This window comes from Cnephaeus nilssonii, assembly GCF_951640355.1.
Source record: "Cnephaeus nilssonii genome assembly, chromosome: 7".
NCBI classification, from domain to species: domain Eukaryota; kingdom Metazoa; phylum Chordata; class Mammalia; order Chiroptera; family Vespertilionidae; genus Cnephaeus; species Cnephaeus nilssonii.
In genome coordinates, this window is record NC_137078.1 from 71,537,996 (window position 1) to 71,556,894 (window position 18,899).

Here is an 18,899-nt window from a genome sequence, read left to right on the forward strand (position 1 = left end):
GAAATATGATCTGTTCAGAAACACTATTCTGGCAAGGAAAGAAACCTCTATTAAAAGATGGCTTTCAGCACCTGCCTCTTTTGTTTAGTTTTAGAAGAAAGGAAGCCAAGACAATGAAGAAAAGAGACTTTTAAAATCAGGGTCCTTTTCAGCAATAACGTGGGTTTTTTTTTAAATAATAATTAAAAATTTATAAATAATAATAATAAAATAAAATTCAGGCTCCTTAGAGTTACCATTAAATACTGATCACCCACCAAATTAGTCTGGGTAAGGACAATGGCTGATTTCTCAAGAAGTTAAACCTTTTCAGGTTTTATAAGCAACAACAGTGGAGATGTAAATGAAATGGCTAAGGAAACACACACCAGAAATTAAATAATTGACCCTGTATATACACATTTCAATTAATAGTCCCATTTTTTTAATGTAAATTTATTTTTCTACCAATTCAAGGTCAGTGATATACAAAAGTATATAAACAGATTACCATATTTACAGGAATACATACAAAACAATTACCAAGAAACAAATCCAGCAAAGTAACAAATTTAAGCTTATCCATGTCCACTGAATGGTGCGATGTTTATTCTAGGACAGTTCTGCGGTGCTCTGGGAGAGTTTTCTGGATTTATACCTTCCATAAGGGGCAAGCGAACATTACAAGAGCTGAAAGAATCATGTTTTATACCGACAGTCAGAGAAAAGCTTTTAAAGAACACTCTAATCTTCAGGCCAATGTTAGAGCACCAGTGGGCTCATAACCAAGCTGTGACTTCATCAAAGGAAACGCTTCTCTCCTCTTGTACACAGGAGGAGCCAGAGGAGCTTTTTAATAACAGGTGACTGAGCCACACCCTACCCCACAGATGGTATGGAGATTATCAACACACAAAGGGGAAAAGGAACTGACTCCCTTACCAACTAAATACAATCCAGATTTGGGGGGACAGTTTCCAGACCCCACCAAGCAAACTTTAGGTGACCCATATTTTGTACAAAACACATTCTTTCTGGAGAGAAAACAGGAATGAATACCTCAAAAATTTTTACATTGCTCATCAAATACACCTTTTGCCCAAAGTATTTGGCAAAAATCTAAACTTAGCCAGACATTTTATCTAATAGTTTAAAGGAATCATCCCATCATCAGTCTCAGGAATCAAATGGGTTCAATACCACAATTCTTTAATGGAAACAGAAGGTTAGAGTCCTTTTCTCCCAAAATGCCTCAGCCACGGGAAGCACAGAGAATGGAATATAAAAAGTTCAATGGCTTTAAAACATAAAACTCAACAGTTCTCAGTCAACCTAGCCACAATTTTCTGGCCATCTGTAAGTAACTACCACTTTCAAAATTCAACTTTCACATTCAAAAGGGATCAACTCCTCTTCAGGGGTGAAAAGAAAAAGCAATGGCAATAGCCTAAATCCTCCACACACTTGACAACTGGGGAATGTCTCATAAAGACACCTTAAAGGTCAGTAGGATTCATTTATAATTTGGCATGTGCTGGCTGAAGGGGCAACAAATAGAGGGAATAAAGATGTAGTACATCAAGTAATCAGAGAAATTGTAGACATATATGCCATATTAATGAAGACGCATATACAATACTGTGTTGACTAAAGAAAAAATTTGGGGACACTAGAGGAGAAAGATAATAGGTAAAAAAATTACAAGGAAGCATTTCAGTCCAAAGCTAGTCCAGTGGATATCTACTAGTAGGATTTCTAATCTTTCATCTCCAAATAAATAAAATTACCTCGCTCACTTTTGAGACACACAACATGCTCCCAAGTAATCCGTCTGACGTCTTGGTCTCACTTGCTATTTGATGACTAAGTTGTTTCTGGCTGTAAAGATTTTCCTAATATATTTTAATTAGCCAGTTAACACAGAGAAGACTGCTCCCTCTGAGGCCAAAAAAGCTTCACAAAATAATTTCATCTAATGAAGATGAAGAGTGGTAAAAAGGGGAAAAGTTTCCTGGTTTTTCTTGCAAAATTTTTCTCTCACTTGAAAAATTCTACAATCACTTAATGTTCTGTTCCAGAAAAAGAAAGTAAAACTAGTTGGGAAAACAGTCATACACTTAATTGTTTACTAGCATGATATAACACAAATTCATAGATGTCAGTCGATTGTCTTCTAAAAACCAAATGTGAATGTTTAATCTTGTAACTTAAGAACTGAATTTTTCCACATTCCTTTATATAGAGTTAGCATCTGTAAATTGAGACTTTTTTTTGGACAATCATGCAAATTTAATTTGTCTCTGGAAACAAAAACAGAACCTAACAGATTGACAAAATATGTCCTTTAGACAATATATTTTCTGTGAACTTTTCTCCAATGTTACCATTTTAATCCTTTAGTAAACAGAAACAACTCTAAAAAAGTTTATGTATTTCAAGTTTACAAGAGTTAAACTCAGAATGACTAGTAAGGAAGACTGGGTCAAGTCAACCTATTTTACCTTCTGAACTGGCTCTACTCCTCTCAAAAGTAAATTCTAAAAAATTTCTAATTATTATTAAGCTATATAAGCTGGAGACATTTCTACTGCCATAGATGCATCTGTGAAATTGAATAAAGATTTTATTATACCACACACACAACAAGCAACTGGTACAGAAAAGGCCGTTTTCAGTTATTCTGTTGAGAATTTCTTTCCATGATTTCTCCCATTAAAGTATAGTTTTCAAAGCAACCACCACGACAAAGGAAGCATCTAATTAGTCCATTTTCTTCTGATCCAAGAATGCTGAACATTTACTGTCCCATCTGTAGTTGTATCAGCAGTGTAATGAACACAGTTTATATTACTTAACTATTCTTTGAACTCCAAGAACTGTTGAAGTCTTTTCTGATGTTCTGCAGATGCTTGCACAGCACTAAATGAAACATAAATTCAAAGCATAAGCTTTATTTTACATTAAGCATATTAAGTGAACCACAGAGCACAGAGTCAATATTTTTCAAAACAATTAAAAACGAAGAGAAATCTTCACTTATTTAGTACTTCTAAAAAAGTTGGATGAAAACTCTCCTTAATCTAATGAGGAGGGCTTCATTCAGTAATGGCATGCTTCCACCTTTTAAAAGACCAAAGCAAATTAAGACTGACAAGTGAAGGCATCGATTTTAACCTGCTCTGCTATGGAACCTGCTGTGCAGAGTTCCAAGCCTTACAGATTTTCTGGATTTTATTATTTTATTTAAACCAGATTCCAACATTATCTTTGAGTTGTGGAGTATTTGAATTGCCTTTAATATAAAATCCTTTAAACTAAAATGTTTGGTTAAAACATAATAGACTCCACTAATCGTTTTCAAAGGTAACAGCTTTGGTTTAGATTTACTCTTCCCTTTGAAAATAAATTCTGTCTTGGATGAGGAAATTGAGTTCTCTCCCAACCTTCGCCCCCACAAAAATACATTACCTTGACAAAAGTAGGGGAAATATTCTGAAACTAGTAAAAACTTCCAGGCAAAAAGTGAATACAATGAAAGATTCTGGTTTTCTAGATGTTTAATAGTAATATATCACAACTCAATAATAGAATTCCAGTAATTGAAGGTCACCACTTTTAAAAGTGCCAAAGAATCTTGCTGTAACAATTTTGCTACACATCATTCTAAAAGTTCTCATACATACACATCTCTGCTTTCTTAAACCATGTTGCTGCTTATAATAGAACTATTTCAAGTATTTTTGTGCAAATTCACACCTAGGTGCTAGTGAGGCTGTCATCTCCAACTCAGTGGCTCTGAACTCTCTCAAACACCAAGTCTGCAGCTCTTTTCATGAACCTTCTCTCTGCTAGCAGGCACTGCACTCATTCTTACTACTGTTAGTACTCCCAACTCTAATATCTGTCTCTTCCCCTCAAATTTTAATGTGTTATAAGCTAGAAAACCAGTAAATCAAATTTAAACCTGGTTCTCAGAGGTGGAGCTGTGGGTAATGATTAAATTAGGTATTATACAGTAATAATAGATTTCCCAGGAATGTATAATGTACAAGTGTGGGCTTTATATATGCATGATCCCACTGAATATCTATTAGTAACAGTGGAACAAAGTGGGATGAATAACATAACCCTTTCATGGGTGGGTACCTGTAGCAGAAAGGTTCAAAGGTTAGAGGAGACAGCATAACTTACTAGTTAAGATTATAGACACTATAGATAGAACTCGCAAGTCAGAAAGTTTGAAGTCTGAATTCTGGCTCTGCAACTTACTTACCTGCAAAATCTTGAGCAAGTTACTTAAATCATTAGGTAACTTGCCCACAACCAGACAGTCAATGATAACCAGACATAAATCTAAATATTTTTACTCTACACTTTTTCCACCATATCATTCTGTCCTATATTTGCACAAAATAGTCTCTACTGACCTCATCAATTTTAATGCACATATAAAATTTGGCTCTTCTCAGAGAAAAGAAACTGAGGCAGAGTTTCATTCTCATAATTTTTTATCAGTCATCTATTTCCCTTTCTTTTCCAAGAAATCTCTATTTTCCCCTTCTTCCTATTTTTGCACTATCATCTATTTCATTCTCTACATTCATTGGGTGTTTTCTGAGAGTATTCTGCATGGCAATTTACATCTCAGGGGCAGTCTAATGGTGTACACAGAAAGAAAGTTGAAATTTTTTAATATATATTTTTATTCATTTCAGAGAGGAAGGGAGAAGGAGAGAGCTAGAAACATCAATGATGAGAATCATTGGCTGCCTCCTGAACGTCCCCCCCCCGGGGATGGAGCTGGCAACCCCGGCATGTGCCCTTAACCGGAATCAAACCCGGGATCCTTCAGTCTGCAGGCTGATGTTCTATCCACTGAGCCAAACCGGCTAGGGCAGAAGGTCGAATTTTAAAAGCAAGAAATCTGATTTCAGATCTGTGTTACTAAGCAAGTTCTTAAGTTTTTTCAGCCTCAGTTTCCATATCTGTACAATTTATGATAATCTCTACACCTCACAGGCTCTTTGAGAAGAGTAAATAAAAAAAAATACATACATTTTAAGTACTAAGTGTATTACCTAGGACAGCACTGTCCAGCAGAACTTTCGGCAGTGATGAATATGTTTTGTATCAAAACTATCCAATACAGTAGCCTAGTACTAGCTACTACTGAGAACTTGAAATGAGACCAGTATGACTGAAAAACTGGAACCTAAATTTTATTTAACTTTAATTAATTTATACAACCATACATGGCTATCATATTGGAGATCAGATGTAGAAGGTACACAATAATAGATTTTGTTTCTTTTTAAATAAATCTTAAGAATAGAGGATTATCTACAGCTCTTTTGTACTCCCACTCAAAATCAATGTGTTCCATAAAACCTGCTATTGTTGCTGCCTAGTTTTATGGAAGTGAAACAACACATACTACTGCTTCGCCTTAGCTGGTCTGGCTCAGTGGATAGTGTCGGCCTGCGGACTGAAAGGTCCCAGGTTCAATTTCTGTCAAAGGCACAAGCTCGGGTTGTGGGCTTGATCCCCAGTGTGGGGTGTGCAGGAGGCAGCTGGTCAATGATTCTCTCTCATCATTGATGTTTCTATCTCTTTCCCCCTTTCCCTTCTTCTCTGAAATCAATAAAAATATATTTTAAAAAAATAAAAATATTAACATCTTATAAAAAATACTGTTTCTAAAAGCAGATGTATAAGGAAGTCCTAAACTATTAACTGATTACATACAGAAAACACAGAGTAATCTCTCTTGTCTTCTACAGTTCATTTATGATTATGAGAAAACATAGTTTAGTCAGTGAATTATTATCCCTTATCCTGCCTAGTTAAATTATTTCATAAGAAAGCAATAAACATCAATGAAACTAAATATAAACAGGTTTGGCATTTGTGGTTTTCTTTCTGGCTCCGTGTCTGAAGGTGTGATCTGTCACTGTTTTTCCAGCATGATTCACAAAGCACCAAGGACTCATTTATGGAATACTCTGCTCACCCCAAGTCTTAGTTTGCTGACCAAGATGCAATAACAGAATTATTTTTTTGCCTTTTTTTCCTCCCTGAAGGATGTTTTCCTGATGTAAAAAAAAACAGTATGTAATTATACTTGCTGCTTTTATAACTTTGTATTCCCTTTTTTGTCCATTTGAAAGAAGGCCCCAAAGCTTATATGATAGGCCAAATTTTAAAATATAAAGTCTAAATCCAAGCTGTCAATTCCCAGTAGAAATCATGAAGGTCCCAAAAAAACACTTTCAATGTGCGAGCCTTTATAAACTTCATACCTATTTCTCAAGAAAACTCTTGAAAATGGACTACCATCAGGGATCAAAACAGGTAAACTTACTTCAGATGGTCACCAAATGTAGTAGTTATTCGATAGATGGCAGTTTTTAGTGATGCTCTAAATGCGAATCTTAATGTTTTATAGGAAGTGTCCACAAGGGTTCCTGAAATCCGAGGTGGTTTACTGGAAGCATGAGGAAGCTTGAAGTACTTGTCAACTGCCTAGATCAAAGAAAGAAAACACATTACAGCAGACTACCAAGGTCAACTGAGTCCAAAGGATTAAGGAGACTACTTCAGATAGATAGATAAACAGACAGATACATACTATATTTATTTTGGATCACAAACTGTTTGAAAAACAATGCAGTAGAGGTTCAGCCACTTCAGTAAGTTACCTGGAAAAAAGTCCTTTCCTCTTAAAAAAAAAAAAAAGCTATACTTCACAACCCCTTGGGAAAAAATGACCTTTCCTCTAAAGAAAAAAAAAAGAAGAAAAGCTGTACTTCACAACACCCTTGAAAATGCAAAGCTGGAAAGTGAAACAAAGATATCCGACTCTGCTTACTACTATGTGTGTCAGTTAGAGTCCTTTATTAAAATAACTTAGGGAAAAAAAAACAGCCAAAACTTGATACTTTCCATAAATAAAAGTTATTTACTAAACTGTATTATCTTCCTTTATAATTATAGACTAGAGGCCCGGTGCACGAAATTCGTGCACGGAGGGGAGTTGTCCCTCAGCCCAGCCTGTACCCTCTCCAATATGGGACTCCTCGAGGGATGTCCGACTGCCCGTTTAGGCCCGATCCCGGTGGGCAGTCGGATCCCTAAACGGGCAGTCAGACATCCCTCTCACAATCCAGGACTGCTGGCTCCCAACTGCTTGCCTGCCTGCCTTCCTGATTGCCCCTAACCGCTTCTGCCTGCCAGCCTGATCACCCCCTAACCACTCTGCTGCCAGCCTGTTTGCCCCCAACTTCCCTCCTCTGCCGGCCTGGTCACCCCTAACTGCCCTCTCCTGCAGGGTTGATCACCTCCAACTGCCCTCCCTTGCAGGCTTGGTCCCTCAACTGCCCTCCCTTGCAGGCTGGGTGCCTCCCAACTGCCCTCTCCTGCTGGCCATCTTGTGTCCACATGGGGGCAGGATCTTTGACCACATGGGGGCAGCTATATTGTGTGTTGCAGTGGTGATCAATCTCCATATTACTCTTTTATTAGATAGGATAGAGGCCTGGTACAGGGGTGGGGGCCAGCTGGTTTGCCCTGAAGGGCGTCCCGGATCAGGTGGGGGTTCCCTTGGGGTGTGGGGCGGCCTGAGCGAGGGGCCTATGGTGGTTTGCAGGCCAGCCACGCCCCCTGGCAACCCAAGCAGAGGCCCTGGTATCTGGAATTTATTTTCCTTCTAAAATTGAAACTTTGTAGCCTGGAGCAGAGCCAAGCCTGGGGCTCCCTCCGAGGCCGGCAGCCATTTCTGTTGGGGTTATAATTGAAACTTTGTTGCCTTAAGCAGGTGGGCCCGGCCAGGGTGTGCGGAAAGCTTTGCTTCCCCTGTTGCCGGCGGCAACCCTGGCCTGCTCTCTCAAGCTCCATTCTGCCGCCATTTGTTTGAATTTGTTTACCTTCTATAACTGAAACTTTGTAGCTTGAGTGGAGGCTTAGGCCTGGCAAGGGCAGGCGGAAAGCTTGGCTTCCTGTTACCTAGGAAACCTTGCTCTCTGTGGCTGTAGCCATCTTGGTTTGGGTTAATTTGCATACTCGCTCTGATTGGATGATGGGCATGGCTTGTGGGTGTGTCGGAGGTATGGTCAATTTGCATATTTGTCTATTATTAGATAGGATGATAAAGCATCTATGAGTAAGAACAGGTGAGGAGAGAGAGAATTCAAAAGTGAACAGATCTGCCCTGGCCGGCAGGGCTCAATGGTTCAAGTATCAGCCTGTGCACCAAAGGGTCACAGGTGGGATTCACAGTCAAGGGCATGTATGCGGATTGCAGGTTTGATCCTCGGTTGCGAGAGACAACCAATTGATGTGTCTCTCTCACATCAATGTCTCTCTCTCTCCCCATCCCTTTCACTCACTCTAAAAATCAATGGAAAAAATATCCTTGGGTGAGGATTAACAAAAAAGTAAATCAGATTTTACTTATAGTTGACAGAATAAGTAATTTAAGTATATCTTTACAGGCCAAAGGTAAATAATATCATTTTAAAATGATATAACTAGCCCAACCAATGTGGCTTAGTGGTTGTGTTGACCTATGAACCAGGAGGTCTTGGTTTGATTCCTGGTCAGGGCACATGCCCAGTTTGTGGGCTCGATCCCCAGTGGGAACACGCAGGAGATAGCCAATTGATTATTCTGTCTCATCACTGATGTTTCTCTTTCTCCCTCTCTGAAATCAATAAAAATATATTTTTTAAAATGATATAACTACATTAAGAGATGACAGAAGTGAAAATAGAGAAGTGTATTAATTTGTTACAGCAAGATTATGTCTAAAGTGACAAGAAATAATACTATAACCCTATGACTAATAATAATGGATATAACCACTAAAATAAACCAAATTATGATGATTTCTGCCATGTTTTTAATTTCAAGAGCTTTTTTATGTCATGTAGGTGATATTTTTAATTTTACCATCCTATTTTTATGTCAAGGATATAATATCCTCTCTTATTTCTGAGGGTTTTGATGATTTTTGTTCTTTTGCTTGTTATAGTTTCTTCCACACTTTTCCCGCTTTGTGTCTTTTGTTCTTTATCTTCTGCATTAGAGACCTTCAACAGAAATCTAGTGACCCTTGGCACATGACTGAGAGTGGGACTTCCTAAATATCTGACCAAGAGCTCTGAGTACACGGTTGGAGTTTACTGACAACAGCTTTCACAGTAGGTGATCTGTGTGGACTTCTGCAGGGTAAGCACCCAACATAGTAACTTCAGGTCTTTCTTCTTGGATTGCTCAGAGTTCCCAGAGAGGAGTTTTCCAGTACCCTGGTCCCCAGTGCTTAGGGAGCCAAGTGGGAAACAGAGCTACTGAGCTTTCAGTATAGTACCCACCATTGTGCCTGGACTCTCTTAATCCAGAGACCCTGTGTCCCACCCTCTCTAGATGATGCAGTTCAACTAGCACTGGAGTGAGTGGGGAGCACCAGCAACAGAGAATCTAGAGATCTAACTGGTTTTGAAACAGCTCTCACCTAAACCTCTTTATTTTGGTACCTGTATCTTTATCCTTGATTCCAGAGGTACTTGGTGCTTGCCCCACTAACAATTTCAGATGTGCCTCTGGAATCTGCTAAGTCATTTATCTCAACCACTTGCTTTCCAGCTTTGAAAATTTTATTGCTGTTATCTCTTCTCCTGTTTATGGATTTACTAGAGGCCCAGTGCACGAAAATTTGTGCACTCTGGGTGGGTGGGTCCCTCAGCCCGGCCTGCGCCCTCTGGCAGTCTGGGAGCCCTCAAGGAATCAGCAACCAGGCAGGCCGATCAGGGAATGGCGCTGGCCGGCCGGCAAGCGGACAACACCACCACCCCCAATCGCCCCTCCACCGCCGCTGGTCACCGCCCACCCTCCACCCTCCCCAATCACTGTCCCCTCCCTCTGCCTGCTGGCACGCACCTTGGCTGGCCAGGCGCCGCCTGCTCGCTGGCCCTGCCCCCCGCCCAGTCATTCCACTGTTCAGTCGATTTGCATATTACGCTTTTATTATATAAAACTAGAGGCCTGGTACACGAGATTCGTGCCCTTGGGGTAGGGGGTCCCTCAGCCCGGCCTGCGCCCTCTCGCAGTCCAGGAGCCCTCAGGGGATGTCCAGGAGCCCGTGGGGAGCAGGCCTAAGCCGTCAGTCAGACAGGTGGAGGCAGGAGAGGCTCCCACCACCGCTGCTGCGCTCGCCAGCCATGAGCCTGGCTGAGTGGCGCTCCTCCTGTGGGAGTGCACTGACCACCAGGGGGCAGCTCCTGCGTTGAACGTCTGCCCCCTGGTGGTCAGTGCACATCATAGTGACCAGTTGTTCCAATGTTCAGTCAATTTGCATATTAGCCTTTTATTATATGGGATGTCTTTTTAAAAGTTCTTTTACTGTAGTTTAGCAGAGTTTGGGGGAAGGAACAAGAATTGATATGTGTGTTCAGTCTGCCATGATAACTTCAAATCCAATTGTATATCATAAGAGCATTTCTCAAGACTGGGATATACTTGAGATCATTTTAGGCAGTATGGAAGGTGGTATTCAGTGACATACTTAAACAACATTAAATGGCATTGAATCTTAATGGAAAAATTATTTTCTTTCCAATCTTCTTATAAACCTTCTGATTAACTCTCAGCATACAGGTAAAAATAGTTGTCATCATTTACTACCTTGGTCCAATGGACCCTTTTAGTTTTTTTTAAATATATTTTATTGATTTTTTACAGAGAGGAAGGGAGAGGGATAGAGAGTTAGAAACATCAATGGGAGAGAAACCGGTCAGCTGCCTCTTGCACACCTCCTACTGGGGATGTGCCCGCAACCAAGGTACATGCCCTTGACCAGAATCGAACCTGGGACCCTTCAGTCCGTAGGCCGACACTCTATCCACTGAGCCAAACCGGTCAGGGCTGGACTCTTTTAGTTTAAAGTCATTTTACAATTTACAGAAGAAGGACAGGATAACCTATATATATAAAAGCCCAGCGACCAAACGGCGGAATGACCGGAATGACCAGAACAACTGCTCACTATGACACACACTGTGGCGGCCAACTGGCCCAATCTGGGCCCCAATTGGCCCCCCCAACCTCCCGTGGCCCCTCCCTCTGGCAGGCCCCACCCTCAATCGCCCCCCCACCCGGATCGGGGGCAGGGCCAACTGGCCAATTGCCCGCGGCCCCTCCCCCTAGCCCGCCCCCCCCCCCCACATAAGCCTCGATCTCCAGCCAGGCCAAGATACCCCACCCGTACACAAATTCATGCACTGGACCTCTAGTGTAAAATAATTTCATAAACATTTAAAGACATAAACATTTTCTATGTTTTGAAGACATACACATTTGAAATGGGCAATGTCCTTTGACTGCAACTCATCAGCTATCATGTATAAACCTGGAACATATCCAGCTTGTAATACTGATTTCAAAATGAAAATATATCTCCAATAGGTTCTAGTTTATCATTACTTCTGGTTCTTTTTCTTGCATTTGTACCATCAAATAAAATATTTTTAAAAACATGACAGCTTATAATTTTGTTGAAGAGAGTTTAACCATTTTCTTTGTACAATAATTGAAAAATAATTTCATTCTTTAGCTTATAAAGACAAATTCAAAAGATTAATCAGCCCTAGCCGGCTTGGCTCAGTGGATAAAACATCAGCCTGCGGACTGAGGGGTCCCAGGTTCGATTCTGGCTAAGGGCACATGCCTGGGTTGCAGGCTCAATCCCCAGTAGGGGGCGTGCAGGAGGCAGCCGATCAGTGATTCTCTCTCATCATTGATGTTTCTATCTCTCTCTCCTTCTCCTTTCCTCTCTGAAATCAATAAAGAAATATATCTAAAAAAATTTAAAAAAAAAATTAATCAGTGACTTTTTTCATTTTGCCATTATCTATGCTTTCCGATCATCTTTGTATACACCTTTGTTACTTTCAGCATTTATCCACTATGAATTGTATAAAGTAAATTTCAGTGCCCATATATCACAGAAGATGAAGGAATATACTGTCACATATACTTTTTTAGCAAAATGGAAGGATTCAGGTTCTTATTTACATTGTGTGATAAAGTCCTTCCTGTTGAATGACTTACTAGATGAGAATATCACATATATTTCCTTTTTCTCCTTAAAAATATATTCTTCTGTCATCAATTCTTGAATTTTGGAAAATATATCTAGAATATTATCATTTGAAGATTTAATCTGAAATTCCTCTTGTATGACCAATTTCATCATCATCATTAAAGTCTATAGCTGTTCTGTCCAATATGGTGACCACTAAGACATATGTAGCTCTTAAGTACTTGAAATGTGGCTGGTCTGAATTCAGTTATTCTGTAAGTAAAAAATACACACCAGATTTTGAACACTTACTATAAAAATATATATATAAAATGTTATTTTATATAGATTACATAATAAAATGATAATATTTTAGATATACTGTGTTAATTAAAATAAACTTTACCTGTATTTTTTTAATGTAACTACTAAAAAATGCAAAGTTACATATGTGTATTGCATTATATTTCTATTGAACAGAGGTGGGCTAGAGTGCTGGTATCTGTCTCTTTGCATTCTTCTGACTTATCTAAAAGACTAAAATTATGAAGACAGTATATGACTAACTTAAATCTAAGAAACACTGGCTTACAATATTTAATGATGTGCTCCAGGGTTAGGAGAACTGAAGTACTTAATTAGCTGTGAGATTAAACAATATCTATTGAGCCTCATTTTATGCATTGCACATGGTTCCTGCCCTAAAGACTCAGATCATACAAATGGGATCTCAAATATCTAGTTAAGAATTACCCCAAACAAAAAAGAGTAAACAGCTAAGTATAATATACTACTGAACAATATACTCTTTAGGAAAAATGAAAAATTCCTTACTTTGGCCCTAATAGAAGTCTAAAGAGGGAAAACAGATTCTTTGTGCTCATTTAAAATGCCAAATAAAGAGAAAAGTCCAGTTGCTCCCTCCTGCATATTTACCTACCAGGGTCATTAACTAATGTCCACTATGCAGAGTCTTGAAAGTCCCTGGATACTTATAATCTAGTAGAAACGGAAGTTTACTCTACTAAAGCCAAAATCCCAAACAAATGCTAAGGACAAGAGCAGACTTTGTTATTAGAAATGTGCTCCATGGTTACGAGAACTGAAGTTATTTAATTAGCTGTGAGATTAAACAAGTATCTATAGAGCCGAGTTTCTCAACCTCAGTACTACTGACATTTTGGACTGTACATAGGGGACTGTTCCTGTTTAGCAGCATTGTTGCCTCTACACAATGGATGACAGTAGCACTTCTCCAGTTGTGGCAATCAAAATGTCTATGGACATTAACGAATGTCTTCTGGGGAATAAAACTGCCCCTGCTATAGAATAGTAATAATATTAGATGATGACGATGACAGCCAAGTACCAGTCAGATGCTACTGAGACAAGGTCCCTGCCTCTACTCCAATAAAGACAATGAAAGTAAATGGACAATTAAAATGCAGTACAATAAAGTACTAAGATGGGGGATACATAGCAGAGCCAGACAAAAGGAGAAAAATGTGTTCTAGGCAAAGAAGGAAAGAAAAGACATCAAAGATTTAAAGACATCAGGTATAGAGTTAGAGTAAGGTTAAAAAAACATATTTGGGAGGAAAAACTGAATAGTCCATGTTGGTTACTACAGCAGAGGGCTCATGGGAAGAATAGGGAGTGACTGGAATCAGAATGAAGAATATCTGTTAAGAGTTAGTAGGGGCAAGAGGCCACAGTAATAATTCAGGTCAGGAATGCCACAGGCCTGCAGTAAGGCCAATGCAGGAGGGATGGGCAAAGAGAATTGAGGGCTGGTGAATATGAGATTGATCCTTTAGGGTTTTGCCACATGGGTACAACTGAGAAACATGGGGACAGAGAGTTGAAAGAATTAGTAATAAAATGATTGTGATGGACATAAGGTCTAAGGAAGTGAAAACACTGGGGAGGACAAAGTAGATAGAAGAAGCAAGGATATGAGAGGGCTGTGCTTGGAGCAAGGGCCCTTACATGGGCCCACAGATCTATAGGTAAAATTCAGGGGCATGAATTTTAGGATAAAATTGTATATTTAGCCCGAGCCAATGTGGTTCAGTTGGTTGGAGCATTGTCCGGTACACCAAAAGGTTGAGGGTTCGACTCCCAGTCACGGCACATACCTAGGTAGGGGGCACATACAGGAAGGAAACTGATCGATGTTTCTCACATTGATGTTTCTATCTTTCTCTCTCTCTTTTCCCCCTCTCTGAAATTAATAAGCATGACCTCAAGTGAGGATTTAAAAATTAGATAAAGAAAATTTTAATTTAAAAAAATTGCATATTTATCTTCACGAAATTTTAATTAAAATTTAGCATGTCTTTCTATTATGACTGTAAGCAACAAATCACAACAGCATTAGTGGTTCCTGTGACTTTGTCACCAACAGAAATCACCAATATCTTCATATCCCACCACTATTGCAGTTATTTTGAAATACCATTCATCTTATTATTTTGAAATGAAAATAGCTATTAGACTTACTAATGTGTCCTGTTACTTAATGCATTGATTAAATAGCACACATTATATTACAAATTTAATGCTTTCGTAATTATATTTCAAATATAACTGATTTCCTTTCTAACCCTAAGTACTTTATTTTAAGCATTTAAGAACATTATTCTGAGGTCCAGGGGCTTCATCACACTCTCAAAGGGATCTTTTGGAACAAAAACATTTAAGAATTCTGGCTTAGAAGACAGAATCCTGAAGTTTAAGCTTTGGAGATGGCGAATTCAGGGGATAATGAGGGCTGTGTAACGCCATGGATGAGACTGAAGGGTATATGAAAGAGTAACAAAGAGAAGGAAGTCAAAGAACTGTGGTGCCAAGGTGTGAACAAATACCCATCCATATGGACACTTAATTACTCACTTTAATCAATCTCAGGATCTGGGGTGGAAAAGGAAAGACTGTAAGGTAGTTTGCAAAATCTGATGACTGCCGCATATGATAAAAAGGTTGACTGATGTGGCCTAGGAGAGATGAGATGCCATAGCCTCACACAAGGAACGGTTTTTACCCTCAGAAGTCAAGTACCAAATTACTGGACCTGTTCTTTGTTGCTTTTATTCCTTTCAACTCTCAAAAATTTATCTCTGCCTCTTTCTACTCTGCCCCTCAAAAGTATTCTCCTTTCCAACTCCTGTTTCAAAGTAAACAGGACCTGACCGTTTGACAAGTCTGTGATTCCTACCTTCCTAACCAAGGTATGAATAAATACAATCAAATAAGCAGATTGCTTTCATTGTCATACCTACCCATAATCAACTATGCACAAGAATTAGAAATCCTTATGGTGGGGAGGTGAGAAGAAAGTAACTTGGGTACAGACTATCTCTAGGGCAGTGTGAACCTTATGAAATAAATTCAGTTTTAACCAGCATTTTAAAAAATGAAATAGAATAGAAAACATCAGAATGCAATGCACATAGTAAAAGTAAGCACTGTTCTAAGAACCTGTTATTTCTGTTACACACACATACACATCTGAGTCTAATGTAAACATATTGCAGGTCATGGTTCAAAAAGTTTGAAAGCCATGGTTCCAGAGGTAGAACCATCTCTCTGAAGAGAACCTCATGTGAAAATAAAAAGCCCACAACGAGAATAAGGGATATGGATCTGCAGCTTTCCCTGGGGTCTAGTACATTGTTATTGTCCTGCAATCAGCTTGGGGGTCAGGTCCCAGCTCTGCCACCTATAAGACGTGTGTGTAAGAAAAGTCACTGCACTATCGAGTCTCCCTCGTCTGTAAAGGAGAGCTAAAATACCTCCACCTTCATTACTTCACAAGATAGTTATGAGGATCAAAAATAATATGAAATAACTCTGTTGACTATAAAACACTGTGCTGTTATTGTCATTTTATTTCAAACTACACAGCCAGATTGATGAAAAACAAGTTACACAATGAGTACCAAAAATATGCCCAAATCATTGTTACCCAATTGTGCAGTTAGACAAGCCAAATATTCAAAGTTGTGGGGAAATACTAGGAAATTATTTCTTTAGAGAAAGGTAACTAGGAGAAGAGGACAAATAATGAAACTATTCATGTGTATATACATGTCTCAAGTACCACACATGAGAAAAATGGGCACAAAGAGGACTCAAAGCAAAAAAGAAAAATCACTAGTTTTAATGGGTAAGACTTAGAGGTAAAATGAATTGAGATAAAGAAAGGAACAATGAAACATGTTTTCATATCTTAAACTGCCTCCTAAGACCAAAAGATGCACCAACTGTTATCCTTAAAGTATAGTTCAATATCACCTTCTCCAGAACCCCTACTGCACACACCAGCCCTACCTATCTCTAAATGTCTCTAGCACTCAGTGTTTATATTTCTCATCCGACATACAATTAATATTACTCAGCGGTATAAAACATATCATCCAAGATGAAGTCAGGAAAGGCAGCCTACTGGAAAGAAAGAAGTATACAGTTTATTTCTCTGCCTTTAAGTCTAGGATTTAAAAGATCTATTAATTTAAAACTATGCATCCTGCCCCGTCAGTGTGGCCCTGTGGATGAGTGTCGACCTATGAACCAGGAGGTCACGGTTTGATTCCTGTTCAGGGCATATGCCCCAGTTGGCTTGATCCCTAGTAGGGGGTGTGCAGGAGGAAGCCTATGGATGATTCTCTCTCATCATTGATGTTTCTATCTCTCTCTTCCTCTCTGAAGTAAATAAAAATATATTTTTAAAAACACAGAGGGGAGAAACCAAGATGGTGGCATAGGTAAACACTTGAACTTGCTGCCTCGCACAACAACTTCAAAACAACTAAAAGACAAAACGGACATGATCCAGAACCACAGGAAGGCTGGCTAAGTGGAAATTCTACAACTAGAAGGGAAGAGAAAAGCACACTGAGACTCAGAGGAGCTGCAGAAGTCAAGTGCAGAGGTACGGAGGCGCGCACGCAGAGAGGGCTGGCAACTGAGTACATGCCTGGCTTTTTCAATCCGCAGGGAGACACACTGGGGACCCAGACTCATACGGGGAGAAACTGGACTGTCTGGCAGCAGGCAGAACTCGAGGGTGGCTTTCTCTCAGAGGTACTTGCAGCGATTACCGAGGGACATTGAGACCTGGGGGCCTCTTAGAGCAGGGCTGACGAGAAGCCATTGCTGTTTGCTCTGCCCTGAGACTTCGCCCCATCCAAGCTGTACACAGAGGCTTTTGCATATGATTGGCCTGGTCCTTTGAAATCTAAACTTACCTAACAAACTGCAGCTGAGTCAGAGAGACCCAGAACATCCAAAAGAAGGCCCAAGGCCCCACAGCAGCTTGCATTGCTTCACAGCTGAGCCTCATCTGGGCACCTCCAAAACCCAAACAAAGAAGAGGAATCTGCAGATTTCTCTGTAGCTCCTGCTGAGTGGCCTCAGGCAGAGGCTAAATTAGCACCTCCTTGGAGATCCAAGAGCCAGTGTACCCAGTGGTCATAGTGGGACCATCCAGATTACAACTCCTCAGATCCATAAGGGACACACTCAGGGGACAGACTCAGTGAGCACCAAAGCCCCACTGAAGCAAGTCTTGCCTCATAAGGGTGTCTCCAGCACAGAAGTTCTCCCAGTGTAGACACAGCTGATCCTCACAGCCAATTGGCCTGGAGGTCAATTCCTCCCAGTGATACCAACAACAATCAAGGCTTAACTACAACAAGACTGTGCACACAGCCCACAAAGGGGTGCACCAAGAGTGTCCACCTCAGGTAACTGGGGAGGCTGAGCCAATGGGCCCTATAAGACACCTAGCACACAAAGCCACTCTATCAACTCAGGGAAGCAGTCAAAATGCAGAGACAAAGAAACAGGTCACAAATGAAAGAAATGGAGGAAAGCAAACGACTGGATATAGACTTCAAAACCACAGTTATTAGGTTTTTCAAGAATTTTCTAGAAAAGGCCAATAAATGTAGTGAGACCCTTGAGGATATGACAAAGGACCAACTAGAAATTAAGCATACACTGACTGAAATAAAAAATAATATACCGAGATCCAACAGCAGACTAGAGGATCGCAAGAATCAAGTCAAAGATTTGAAATACAAAGAAGCAAAAAACACCCAACCGGAAAAGAAAAAAGAATCCAAAAATATGAAGATAGTGTAAAGAGCCTCTGGGACAACTTCAAGAGTGCCAACATCCAAATTATGGGGGTGCCAGAAGAAGAGAGAGAGCAAGATACTGAAAACCTATTTGAAGAAATAATGACGGAAAACTTCCCCCACCTGGTGAAAGAAATAGACTTACAAGTCCAGGAAGCGCACAGAACCCCAAACAAAAGGAATCCAAAGAGGACCACACCAAGACACATCATAATTAAAATGCCAAGAGCAAAAAGACAAAGAGAGAATATTAACCTTTTGCTCTCGGATGTCGAGTGTGACTCGACACAGCATCGGTAGCAGCTCTTTTTATACTCTTTGAATGTATCAATAATTTGAAATATAAAAAAATCCAAATAAATAAGTTTGTATGAAAAGAAACTCCAGTTTTTTATTCTACTGCTGCGCTTTGTAAAATCTGGGGTATTTAAAAAATTAAATCCCGAGTAGAATAAAGGAATCGAGAAAAAAGCAAGCGAGTGCAAAGGGTTAAAAGCAGCAAGAGAAAAACAGTTAGTTACCTACAAGGGAGCACTCCTACAATTGTCAACTGATTTCTCAACAGAAACTATGCAGGCCAGATGGGAGTGGCAAGAAATATTCAAAGTGATGAATAGCAAGAATCTACAACCAAGATTACTCTACCCAGAAAAGCTATCATTCAGAATTGAAGGGCAGATAAAGAGCTTCACAGATAAGAAAAA

At 39.7% G+C, this 18,899-nt stretch overlaps 1 protein-coding gene across 1 annotated transcript in view; it reads right to left on the minus strand.

The window, feature by feature from the left end:
* Positions 1-223: 223 nt before the first annotated feature.
* Positions 224-18,899, minus strand: part of NDC1 (NDC1 transmembrane nucleoporin) — a 59,582-nt gene continuing 40,906 nt past the window's right edge. Inside the window, exons 17-18 of the mRNA XM_079776190.1 lie at positions 6,341-6,501; positions 224-2,898 (exon numbers count right to left, since the gene is read on the minus strand). Coding sequence (XP_079632316.1) covers positions 2,835-2,898; positions 6,341-6,501 — 225 coding nt within the window. The 3' untranslated portion in view covers positions 224-2,834. The remainder of the gene's footprint in view (positions 2,899-6,340; positions 6,502-18,899) is intronic.